A 14,114-nucleotide genomic window follows, 5' to 3' on the forward strand; every position below is an offset into this window, starting at 1 on the left:
CTCACAAACTAAGTGATCTAAGCTTCTCAGTACTAGCGTATCTTTTATTTTATTGGGTTATTTTACGACGCTGTATCAACATCTAGGTTATTTAGCGTCTGAATGAAATGAAGGTGACAATGCTGGTGAAATAAGTCGGGGTCCAGCACCGAAAGTTACCCAGCATTTGCTCGTATTGGGTTGAGAGAAAACTCCGGAAAAAACCTCAACCAGGTAACTTGTCCCGACCGGGATTCGAACCCGGGCCACCTGGTTTCGTGGCCAGACGCTCTGACCATTACTCCACAGGTGTAGACACTAGCGGTATCAGTGAGCACACTTGTAAAGTCAGGGCAAAAATGGCAAGTTAAAGGCCCTGCCATTATTCACAAAAAATACATAACATGTAATAATAATAATAATAATAATAATAAATCATCAGCAGCAGCTTCAAAGGTTAGGCCTGACCATACTTACACAATCTTCAGAGAACTATTTCATTTTGTATTGGTCTCTCTAGTCACATATGGCCTCGTGTATTGTAATACCAAACAATCTTGGTCATTCAGTATCACCATTGTGCCAATTTATTATTCCTATACATTTGAATAATTTCACTGATGCCGCAGGTATACTTGTAAGTTCATTTTCTGTACCTTCAGTTTTCTTCCTATCTAAGAACTAGGGAGCGGATTGTTATGTGCTAAAAAATTTAAATATATTTATTTTTTATGTGCTAGAAAGTACGAAAATATTTGCCAAACATTACAAAATATTTTGTTTTAAATATGACAAAAATACCTTACTTAGCTTGAAAAAAAAATGTTACTAGGTACTCACCAACCACACTTGAGTGCTAGTAGTTGGCCGAGAATTGCAGTGAACAACAAAGGTTATCTCCAAATTCTCCATCACACATCAGACGTGCATATTTAAAGAGAGGAATGTCACAAACATAAACACCGTCAATTTCACCTACAGGCACACCCTCCAATACTTGAGCAAATTTACACATTTTTTTATATCTACTGTTTTTCCCAAACACATTCTGGAATTTGTCCCTTAGTACGTGTACTTCTGAACCTGGTAGCAAGTCTAGTTTAATTTCCACAGCACGCACCTCCCTGTTTCAGACAACAGCTTTTTGGATGTTTCGAGTTTTTTTATGGTGTCACATAAAAAGCTTAAATTTGCTAATAGGAAAGCCAAATCGTTTTTTAAACAACAATCTTTCAGTATATCTTGAAGGATATCGATTGACGAAGCCCGAAAACAGGGAATCACAACAAAATATAGGCCTATTGCCTTACTTGATGGGCATGAGCGAGAGGCGAGAGATTTGTTTAAATTAAATAATGTTCATACTCGAGCTCTTATCTGTTGTGTTTCACAAACAAAGCGTGGAATGAAATCATCTTCAGTAACAATAAACATTCCTAATTATGTGTTGCAAGGTCTCTCTTCCTTGTCCATGTTAATTTATTCTCTAACAATAACATTGATATGCTGCCTAGCAGTTCTCAGAACTTGAGGCGATACTATTACGAAAATGGATACACCACACAGCGCTTAGAAACACGAAGCAACCAAGAATTCTTAAAAAAGATAACGTACTTATGAGTGATATAATTGATTTAGTTTTAAAATATTTAAAAGTTCTTGCAAAAAATTATTTAAGTAAAAAATCTCCAAGATTTATGTATTTATAATACATTTCCTGAAAATATGTATTTACATAATTTTTTTGTGAAAATATGTGTTTTTATGTGAAATGAAATTCGGATTGTAAACTTGAAACTTCATGTTCGGAATATTTAACTTTGTTTATTGTGTTTTATCACAAGCAAAAAGAATCTTTAATTACATAAGAATCTGCTCCTTACTAAGAACCTATATGGTACTCCTATCTCTCAATCTAACTCAAAAACTCATTTTCATCGCTTATAATAATCTTATTGGTTCTTTTCCTAAATTCCATGCCTCACTTTCATGTAATGTAGAAGGAATATCCATGATTGTATGTATTGCCGTACGTCAGTTCAGAGCCTAGGTAATTATTTAAACAAGGAGACCTGTTCTATTATCTCACCAAATATGTACCGGTATCATTGTTTGTCCAATTTTGCTAGACTTCTCTGAAATTTTGCTAGACTTTGCTAGACAGTCATGTTGAGAAATCTGGAGGAAAAAGTGATGACAGGGTCCCTCCATTAATGTAATGCATGTAAAGTGAATTGATACTGGTCAAGAGGGAACAGACTTTCAAACTTCATTAGAAACAAGAGTTACTTTATTTTTTCATGATAGGCAATATCAATACATATTAATAGAAGAGATAATGTGGATAAGAATATTTGTCCCCTATGCGGGTGTTCTGAAGACGCAATCCATATACTCTTAAACTGTACAGTGACAAATGACCTCAGAATTAGCAGAATAGAAAATAAACGTTTGAAGATAAACGAGAAGGTAGCTTTAATAAAACGAAGTGGAGGTTAAACAATAACAAGCTCAATAATTCAGATAAATTTCTGTTCAGAGTCAAAATTAGATGGGAAAAGAAGATAAAGGAACAATGTGAAGATAGATTATAATGTGAGAGAATCCTTCATTCTACAAAAGCTATTAGTTAAGGAGTAACCAAACTAGTAATCTGTTAAACAGTTAGGTAAACAAGTAAAACGATGAATAATAATAATAATAATAATAATAATAATAATAATAATAAAACAATTAGGAATAGTAAGTATACTGAATAGTGAGTTTATTATATTATTATTATTGTCAACAACCTGAATATTCCACCTGTGAAACTGAATAAAACAATCATCCCGTTTAGCTCTACCGTAAAAAATCTCGGAGTGCATTTCGAATCTATTCTCAATTGGGATACACATATTAAATATACATGTAAGAAGGCATTCTCCATTCACTAAAAAGATTGTATCATTATCCATCTAAATTAAAACAGACGCTGGTACAGACACTCATTCTACCTCACTTCGATTATTGCGACATTTTGTTCAGTGATCTCAGGATTGATTCCGCTCAGAAACTACAGCGTGTTCATAACGCGTGCGTCCGCTTCATTTGTAATGTTCGATACTATGATCATATCTCTCCTTCTTTCGACAAGTTATCATGGCTTAGGTTACATGAGAGGAGAAATCTGCACTCACTTTCTCTCTTATATCGAATTATGCACACTTCATCCCCCTATTATTTATTCGCTCGTTTTCATACTCTCTCTCGCTATCATATTATTAATACTCGATCACAACGTGATAACACACTAGAAATTCCACTTCACACATCATCTTTGTATTCCTCATCTTTCACTGTTGTTACCTCTCGTCACTGGAACTCTCTGCCGCCTGAAGTCAAGGGCTGCCGAACATTGAAATCTTTCAAATCCAAGTTAGAAAATTATTTTATAACGAGTTGCCAAACTAACTTACTATTATGACAAATGTTGTATTGCATGTTTCCACGTATTCACATTTTTTTGTGTTCTAGTGATATTTAACTTATTTTATATTTTTGTTTTCATATTTTCCGATAATGGTATATCTATAATGTGATAACTTAAGCTGTATATAATCATAATTTTCCTTACTGTGTGGACCTAAAAATATTGTATTCATTGTATGCTTTGTACTGCACTATTTTATTACTACTACTACTATTATTATTATTATTATTAGTATTATTAGTATTATTATTATTATTATTATTACTATTCTTATTTTTAATAATAATAATAATAATAATTATTATTATTATTATTATCATGAATAATTGTCTTATTTTTTTATACTTTGTATGTCTCATTTATTTTGACCTGCTGTTCACATTTTATTATGCTTTTTCCTTTCTTTCTGTATGTTATATATTATGTCTGATTTCTACTTACTTGTTGTTTACATTTTATTATTATTATCTTATTCAGTTTTGTGTGTAAAATTGTAGTGTACTTTGTAAATTTGTAGTGTTTTTTGTAACGCAGTTTTACTCCTGGTTGAGTGTTAGAGAAGGCCGTATGGCCTTAACTCTGCCAGGTTAAATAAATCATTATTATTATTATTATTATTATTATTATTATTATTATTATTATTATTGTAGGGTTGTAAGGGGTAGTGACGTGCATTCCATAACCTCTCCTACCCAAATCCCAACCCCACCTGCTCGTGGTGCAACCTGCTAATTAACTAACAGGGACTCTGGGGACCGAGTCTTGGCAGTATAACCTTACATCTAGTACAGAAGAAATGCTGTACTCCCATGCCTGTCCAGAGACTATAGGTGGCAACCTCACCGCTGGACTTACTTCCTCCAGGCTAGTAGCCTGTTGGAAGGACATCTTCTTACTAAAAAGTCTCTACAAACACAGAACACGACTGCTTACAATGGACAAAACTGGAGATCACATGTCATCAGAATGCCTCGTTCTAGAATTCCACGCCAAATTTTAAATTACCATCCTGTGGGCAAGAGATCCTTGGGCAGACCGTTCAAGCTTTGGCAAGAGACCGTAACAGGCCACTAGGCCCAATACATGCAAGGATGATGATGATGATTATTAGTGTATTCGTGTTGTGTTGTATAGTATAGCAGATATACAGTATTATTAAATAGTACTAAACTGTTGTTAGCAGATGTGTTAAATTAAGTAGTAGTTCATAGTACTTGTAAAACTATGTTTTGATATGAGAATGACGGATTTGAACTGGATTGCATCAAATCCGCCATGTCCAGACAAGATTGGTGAGAAATAAATAGTAAATACTTATTAATCTAAAATTAATTACCCTTGGGGGTTCTGTTGTCATCTTGATTCCAGCCTGTAATATTGATATTGGGAAGTCAGGATGTGGACTCGAACTCAACCATAACCTGAAATAAAAAAAATGAAAAAGTAGTACTTTTATAAGATGGCCGAAAAGTAATGCTAACCACAAAACCTTCTTTTAGAATTTCAATCAAGAAAACATTACTTTCTGATTCTTGTGTACCTAATGGCGTATACACAGACACCTTTACCTGTAACTTAATATACAGGTCAGTAATGGACGAACATGAGTGAGAGAGAATCGGCTTTACACATGAAAACCTAAGTTCAAATTCCAGTTGTGTACTGTGTAATCTTTCTCAGAAGGTAATTTCCTGGAATTGCTACAACTTGTATTCCACTGACAAATTAATCATGAGAATCTTTAGACTTTATGCTGAAACCTGAGCATTCTGGGAAAACACCACATACCGGTAACAAGAACTTTTAATATATTATGATGTATATACTTATTTAAAGAGACAACTGTTTATTAAATATAACTGTCACAAATAGATACAGGATGCCAAAAGGAATCCATTTTTTATTCTAGCCACGAAACAGCTCTCATTGATTGTTGTGTTTGTGATTAAATTCATGAGCCGAAAAAAACCTCAGGCCTACTGAATTAATTGAATGAAAAGTTTTAAGTTTTTGTACCATACTCTTATGTTTGCTTAGAGGTAATCTTATTATGAATTTCGATAATGAAATTATTTCTGTTGAAACCAGCCAATTAAGTGCCACTGCCGAGAGAGAGAGAGATCACATGTCTTACAGCATTTGTTTCGTTATATATCTCTGCCTATAATCGTTTATTCCAGTTCCTTTTTTATGATATCTACAATAGGGTACTAAGTTTGAATAATAAAAAAACTTACATATTTCGATTAATACTTACCGAAACTTCGCATTCACTTTGCTAGTCTGCAGTGTGTCGACTATCTTATCCAGTTTTGGCATCCAACTAAGTGATAAATGACAATTTGCCAAAAATACCCAGTCTCCATCTCTTACGCCTGTCTGTATTAACCTAAAGAAGGAAAAATGTTCATTATATTGCATTGTTTTACTTCATATGAGTTAAAAATTACATTTATTTATAAATAGTAGGTTAAAGATATCATATAACATTAACCTGCATGTAAAGTGAAAAGAGATAGACTTGTTCATAATAAGAGAATATAAATCAGCCATTCCAGAAAAATATAAACCAAAAGTTGAAAAATTAAAATATAATTATATAAATTTACTTGTGTATTAATGAACTAAAAGCTTCAAATTTTTCATATTTGGTGACTTATTGTATTGAAAATACAACATATATTTTAGTGTGTTTTTAGGATCTAAATAGGATCTATACAACAGGCATATTTGTTTGCATCTTCTTCAGTTTTATTTAGTGGCAACAATGGTTATTCAGTTCAGACACTGAAGTGTTTGTGTTATGAAATTGAAGCTTCAAGCATAATCTTTTATTTTCAATAACTGTAGAATTTAAAGGCAAGATATTTTTTATTAAACACTGCTTTGAAGTGACAATGTTTCCATTGTCATGTCCATTGCCAAACTGACAAAAGTTATCAATATTATCATAATAAAGTCAGTAATAAAGATAATAGTGTTCATCAGCTCAATGCTATTTTAAAAACTTCTTAAGAATTACGATGATTTATTAAATACCATACAATGGCAGGAATTTTCGATATCCATCTGATAAAGAGCTTAAAGGGTACTAAAGCCCTTCTGTAAGTTATGTCCTTAATACCGGTAGTGCTGTTGTATTTGGGTTCGAAATCTAACCAATAGCGAGAGATTTTTAGCACTATAAATTCTTAGTAAAACGGTTGGAATTAAATTTTTGTTAGTTATTGTGAAGTTACAGATGCCACTGTATAAACTACTTTGTCATCAAAGATGTTGTCCGGGGCACAATGCGGGGATGAGTCTATATTATTGTTTGTTTATATAGTTACAAATAATGGTCATTGTTAGTAAATTAGCTGATTACTGTTTTATTTGCTGACTATCAGATAAATTTGCGAATCAAAACACACAATTTTTAAAGCCACATGCGAATTTAATAAAATAGTGCAGACATTTAACTAAAAAATTATAATGTTTATTTTGTGATATTTATGAAGTTCGTAGGTGATGAATTAACTATAATTATTTTAGGCAAAAAAATTCTGACACATGTACAAGAGTACTTCTTCTATGAATTAACTGAATACTGCATGCGAACAAATATAAATAACCATTCTATATAGTTTGAGGGGAAGGAAAGTTTAAGGCAGATAGGTTGCCAAACATTTTTTAGTTCAGAAATTCTCATTTCTGTGAACATATATAAATTAACTTCTTGCATGGGGACGTTAAGACTGGTGGCCCCCTTGGTGTTATTCGACAGGAGTAGGCTACATGGTGGCACCAGGTTTCCCCTTCTCCCTTCCTCACCATCATCATCTTCACCCATCCCCAACACTACATTTACACTTACACTTACCTTAGTACACGACATAACTCTTTATAGATACACATCATGCATAATGTGACCTACTGAAGTGGTGTGCAACTTGAAAATGGACACAGTCCTGCCATCTATTCGCAGTATGCAGAACCCCAATCACGCAAGTGAAGTGGATAGGCATTAGATACACACACATTAGAGTGCCTTCTCAATTCCACAGTAAGAAATTCATCTGTGAACTTACCGTGTAGCGATTGGAGCTTGTCCTTGTCCTAGTGACAAGAAATGGAAGTGTTCTGTCATTTCACAGGTCTCTGCAAGTTGTATAAGTGCACCAGTGGGATCCACGCCAGGCGAAAGAACGAATATCAGTGGTGTCTGTGCTGTAGAGTCCTCTAATACTGACTTAATATCAAGTACAGGAGGCTCCACGAATTGGGGGCCCAGATTGTTTACAATAAACTTTGTCACACAGAAAGAAACACGGTCTGAACGTAAAGATCGCACGAACAACATATGTTGGAATTCGGTACAAATGTCTTCCCATTCTCCTGAAACAATTTAATTTATATATTCAGAATTTGTTTAAAAACTACAACAATGTTAATGACAGAACAATGCATAGGTGTTTTCATTCCTAAAACGAACGCTAATAGTTCATTAGAGCTTGGTCACGGGTCTCCCAGACACTGGATAAAAGTTAGTTGCATACAGTGTAGAGTAAAGACGTCATGAGGCAAAACGTATTTAACAGAAGGGTAAAAACAGGTGTGTTTAGTTACTTGTTTTATGAAAATAGTAATTGTCCTTTTAATCAAGTACTCAATCTTAACTATTAATCATGGTGGAAAGGAATCAAGCACACTACTCACCATTACTAATTTATAATTTATAATTTTAAGATTTGATATAGTTTTAAGATTCTGACGATGTCGGAAACTTGTATACAAGTCTATTGGCAACTAATAAATGAATACTGAATATACCAATCCGCATCCTATCTCCTCCAATTGGTAGTTGTTGATTTTATACATTTCATCAGCAGTTTATAGATCTCTTGGGTATGGAACAACAAGTTTTGATGGAGAAATCATTGCAATAAGTGAAAGTCTCAGGAATCTTCTATGCCACATCAATAAATTTAAAAATGCAGTTATATTGTCAGACTCCAAAGCAGCTATTCTATCAATAGTCTCTAAACACACACTTTCATCTCAAACAGCAGAAATAACTAAAATGCTCTCTCAATTAATATCACTCAATAAAAGAATTGTATTCCAATGGATACCATCCCATTGTGGAATCCTGGGAAACGAGAATGCGGATGCTTTAGCAAAGAAGGGCAGCACTACTACTTACAGACCTGTTACTAAATCTAAGTATTACTTTGTGAAAAGATTTATTAAATCTACATACTTAGACTTCAACAAACAAAATTTGATAACACAATATCAAGGGAAAAAATGGAACACTCTGCATCAAAATCCACAGTTAATTTCCGTTTTACCATGAAAATCGTCTGTAGCTGCATTTAGATTGGCAACAGGCCATGATTGTTTGGCCAAACACCTGCATAGAATTGGAATATATCAGTCCCCTAACTGCCCATTGTGCAACTCAAACCAAGAAATGGATTTGGAACACCTCAAAATCTGTGCTTCAGTAGCTGGCCATGATAATATCTTTGAAAAATATTGGAGTGCAAGAGGTCAAATGACTTTATTGTGAAACGTCTGGCATTAGAAAACAACAACAACATTTCATCAGCAGTTTAAAAAAAAAATCGAATTTAAGCACTTTCTTATAGTAATTATACTAAATGTATTTGGCCATTCCCATGTTATGAAATGACAACATAAAAAGAGAGCCTCCACTGTCAAGGCATTTTTTGGTAATGACAGCTAGATAAAGTATAGTTACAAGCTATTATACTCCATGCAATTGCATAATGGTTATAATGTGACTTCTTTTGCAGTTGCTAGATGGCAGCATAGTGAAATTGATAAAACTTGTCTTGAAAAGTCCATAAGGCGGATCAATCTGTTATATATGATCAGGGGTAATGCTCACCAAGCCTATTTGCTCAGTGATAAAACACTGTACGTATTTGCATTCAGAAGGTTTGTGGTTAAAATCCAGATGTCGACCAATGATTTAATGATTTTCTTGACCATAAAATCAGTATGAATCTAGTTACTTAAAAGATAAATGTCAGAGTGGTCTCCATTTCCACTGCAAAAAGATAAAGATAATGTTTCGCAAAATGTTAATCCCTACTCATTGTAGGAACATGTTTGATGGTATGTCCACTAGATGGCATGGGGGTGAGTGGACTGACCTATATGGCAGCAATCCAATGTATCAAAACACATGTACCACTCCAGACGACAGTCGTGAAATGACCTTGCAGTAAAGTAATTATAAATAAGTAGTAGTACCGGTAGTTGTCTAACACCCAGGAACTTGGATGAACTCCATTCTCCTTCTTGCTTTCCAATATAATTTTGATACTGAAGTCAATTCTAATGCAGCTAATGTTGGACATGTGTGAAGATTATCTGCTGTCATTATTGAGTTTTCTTCGTTGCATAGGACGCACTTAGGCGATGGATATATGAAAATCCTGTGTAGGTGAGCTGCCAAGCAGTCATGTCCTGTTATAATATGAAAAATCGCCACTGCTTCTTGTCTGGGTGAATCGGGTACTGAGTATTTGTTATTTAGGATAGACCAAGACTTTACTTACGGTTTCATTTTGTTCTTTTACTTCTTCTTCGATACTTGTTGGATTTTCATGCCTCTTTTTGCTAGGTAATCTGCTATTTCATTATCTTGTAGACCGCAATGTGCTGGTATCCACTAGAATATATTTATCAAGTGTCAGCAGAGTTTTAATTTTGTTTTATGTTTCCTGTGATCGTTTGTTGGAGGGAACATTGTATTTTGCTATTGCCTGGATAGCTGCTGATGAGTCACTAAGTATAACCGCTTTCTGGAATTCAGTTATTCTATAAAGGAGCTGAGTAAGTGCCATATCTATAGCTAGCAATTCCCCATCGAAATGTGTTGAGTTGAGTCCTGCAGAAACACATAAGTTGAAGAGTTTGCAGTGTATTCCAACTCCACCTTCATTTCTATTAAGCAATGAGCCATCGGTGTAGATATGGAGCCATTCTTCTTGTGGGTATAGTGTATGGATAGTTTCCAGTGCTGCTAATTTTAGCTGCTCCGGTAGTCCTTCAGATTTCTTTATATTTTGGATTAGTTCTGTTCTATAATATGGGACATCATGGTAGCGCAGTGGTGATCTTGGATGAATGAATGCAACTTTAAATAAAATCTAAGATAAACAGTAATACCTATTAGAGGTAAATTTTCAGGCTCCTTATTAGTGTACCAGATGTGCCAGTCACGGGGATATTGTTCAAAGGATGTTATGACTCCATGAAATCCTGCTAACTTGTCCAGTTCTGTAATGTTGTCCCAGTGCAAGTCTGATAACCAACCTATAATGAAAATAACATTACAGTATATTAAAGAACAGTTTCAAAGAGATGGAAGAAGAAAGTGCAAAAAGATACTATTTTTTTTGTCTTCTATATTCCTTCCCATCTGCTGATTTTATCACAGTTGTTTTCAATAAACACTACAATAAGTATAACAGATGTTAAATAAATGCAAAAATTCCAGATACAGCAAGTGTATCGTCTATTTTTAATAAAGGAGATTGCAACATAACCAATTATAAAGGATGTATAAAATTCTGCATATAGAATATATAACTTGATCATTGAGTGCAAGAGAATAGGCTTAGAAAGGCATAAAACCTTTGAATAACTTTATGCACACAACTCAATCCTGAGGAGAGAGAGTATGCCTTCTTTCAACAGGATGGAGCAGTGTGTCACACGCCGACGGCGTTTCTCGTAAGAATTTATGAATAATTGACGGAAGCATAGTAACCAACCATCTGTGGCCACTGCGTTCTCCAGGCTTTATCCAATAGTGATTTTTATCTTTTTGGAGGAGAAAAGTAAGCTAACAACCCACACACATTGAATAAGCTCAAGAAAAACGATGAAAAACAATATGTATTGCCATTAAGAGTATCAAAGTGTCTGAATTGCAAAGCATGTACAAGAACAGTAGGTATATAGATTGTCAAGTCAATCATTTTTAACATTTTCTATAATCAGTAAGTACACACACACATCAGTATTTTCCATGTTCCTTTTCATGTTTATAGTGCATGGATGTGGGCCATTGTTAAGTGGGACGTCCCTTACAATCTTGATAAGAAATAAAGCATACTTCCTTACCTGGACATGGATTATCAATCTGGTCCTCTCTATCTAACACAACTCCTCCTTTCAGAAGAAAGTTGTATTCCGCTGCACTTATTTTACCCATGGCATCCAGAATTTTGACACACATATGAAATGAGAAGAGGAGCTTATGGTTCTCGAACAATCCACGGCAGGTATTTCTGTCAGTTAAAAGAAAATAAATAAACTGAGTGGACTCTTCCTCACATTGAGCATCATTGATCTGAATATAGAAATCATGCCTTAAAATTCTTATGAAATTGTAAAACATGGTTTAAAACAAAATTATAAGAAAACATTTATTACATAAAAAAATAAACTTACAGCATAACGTGAAAGTGAGCGAGTATATGAATAAGTTGCAAAGAATTAGAGGGAAAATGAAAGGAAATGCAAAGGACAGAAGGAAAAAAGAATCAATCAATCAGTTGATAAGTTTTCCAGTTGGTTAGTAAGTGAAATAAGTAGATGTGTTAATACAACGAGTTTGCAACGTTGATGAATGTCATCGCTGCTACTAGCACTTTCAAGATTTTGCAGTCGGCACAAGCGATATTCAGTGTTGAAAAACCTGTCAGAAGGACTAGGTTTACATTCCTTGCTTTCAGTACAATGCAATGTTGTTGCCGCCTAGCATATTTTTTTTAACAGATACTCTGTTGGTAAGTCAAGAAAATTGAGTAACAGAATGTGTAATAATCAACTGAAAATGGAAATAAATCGTCACCCACCTGTAAACAGCATATGTATGATAATCATTCAGAAGAAGTATTCTTTCTTCCAAGTTTTGATTTCTCGGGCTCTTTTCAATAGAAATCATGAAAAGTGAGATGTAAGCATCCAATGAAAACTGATACATAGGATCTATTTGGCTCATATCATTCAAAACAAAAAACAGTATGGAAGCTCGCTTTGCACAAGGTCGATAACCCTGAAACAAACAAATCAACATCTAAAGTTGAGAAACGTGATGAATTGTTGCATATGATGCAGATATGAAGTATTTCATTTAATCAATTTAGAAACTGTTCTTTAATTCTGTCAAAATTTATATTACATTATGACAGTTTAACACATTCTTTTACAGTACAATTACTATCAAATGCAAAATTATAATAATTCACATACGGTACCTATTTTCAATTTAAGAGAATATAATACATCATGTGCATGTAATCAATCAATCAATCAATCAATCTTCTTAATGTATCCAGCTGTTTGCTGACAACATAAAGTCCACTGTAGTCTATTCAGTTGTTGTTTTTCACGAGAAATGAGGGGTATTTTGATCGGTGTACATTATAGAAATTTTATATGTACACAATACATCAATAAATACTGGAAAAAGGGGTATTGTTTAATCAACTGTTCGAAGACAGGTTTGATACTAAGAAGCCATCACTCATGAAGCAACTAAGCTAGGAGATTATGGGGTAGAGTGGTCAGTTCCTTCTCCACTCCATTGTATACATCGCTGACTAGATACATTTTACACTAATCAGACTACAACAACAAAGAAAGGAGAAAGGGTAACAACTTCATTGTCAAATTCTGACTACTAGATAAACACAAAATTCTTTTGAGAAGAAACATATACGAATTTAAATTAAAGAGTCACTCAAAACGCAAATCTTCAATAACCAATATACCTACTGTATTACACTAACCTCTATACATTGAAGGAATGCTTAATGACTTACGGATGAACTGTAATTACTTTCACATAAGCTGATGGAATATGACTACACAGTACCAGTTTGCATAGGAATGTTTTGTATTCTAATACCTATTACATTACCTCTCTTGCTCTGTCTATTTCAATTTCTGTTGTTTCTGAAACAGACAGTTGCTCTGTAACAGCAATTGCAGTGGCCTTTGATGTTTGTAAAGTAATCAATAAATCCAAGTCATCCAAGAGGGACCCTTTCGTTTCATACAGCAATCTAAAAAATTTGAATACAAAGGATTTCAGACTTGTTTAATCATATTATTGAGAGCCATTAGAGTTTCAAGTATACTTTTCATAATAACTTCAAAATCATCAAAAGTGAAAATGGATAAAAATATATTTTTACTTCTGGTAAGAAACAGAAGTGTTCAATATTGACATGAAATAAAGTTCAGTTGATATAAGTTTTGTTCTAAAAAAATCAGAGGTGTATAAACAAGAAATATTACTCGAAAGTACATTGTTTTCTTTATTTTAAAACTTAGGACTGTGTAAAATGAAACATGCATGGTAACTTAATCATACATGTTTCTGATACATCACAATAAACAGTTCATTACCTTTGCCATGACTGTTTGGCCAAGCATCTGCATAGAATTGGAATATATCAGTCCCCTAACTGTTTATTGTGCAACTCAAAACAAGAAATGGATTCAGAACACCTTAAAATCTGTGCTTCAGTAGCTGACCATGACAATATCTTTGAAAAATATTGGAGTGCAAGAGGTCAAATGACTTTATTGTCAAACGCCTGGCATTAGAAAACAACAACACAGTTCATTA

The 14,114-nt window shown here is 33.9% G+C and overlaps 1 protein-coding gene across 1 annotated transcript in view; it reads right to left on the minus strand.

Moving 5' to 3' along the window:
• The window catches only part of kl-2 (dynein heavy chain 2, axonemal kl-2), a 120,264-nt gene that overhangs the window by 14,733 nt on the left and 91,417 nt on the right, over window positions 1–14,114 (minus strand). Inside the window, exons 49-55 of the mRNA XM_069830609.1 lie at window positions 13,401–13,545; window positions 12,334–12,533; window positions 11,597–11,763; window positions 10,637–10,783; window positions 7,522–7,828; window positions 5,709–5,840; window positions 4,788–4,872 (exon numbers count right to left, since the gene is read on the minus strand). Coding sequence (XP_069686710.1) covers window positions 4,788–4,872; window positions 5,709–5,840; window positions 7,522–7,828; window positions 10,637–10,783; window positions 11,597–11,763; window positions 12,334–12,533; window positions 13,401–13,545 — 1,183 coding nt within the window. The remainder of the gene's footprint in view (window positions 1–4,787; window positions 4,873–5,708; window positions 5,841–7,521; window positions 7,829–10,636; window positions 10,784–11,596; window positions 11,764–12,333; window positions 12,534–13,400; window positions 13,546–14,114) is intronic.

Source organism: Periplaneta americana, chromosome 7 (genome assembly GCF_040183065.1).
Source record: "Periplaneta americana isolate PAMFEO1 chromosome 7, P.americana_PAMFEO1_priV1, whole genome shotgun sequence".
NCBI lineage: Eukaryota > Metazoa > Arthropoda > Insecta > Blattodea > Blattidae > Periplaneta > Periplaneta americana.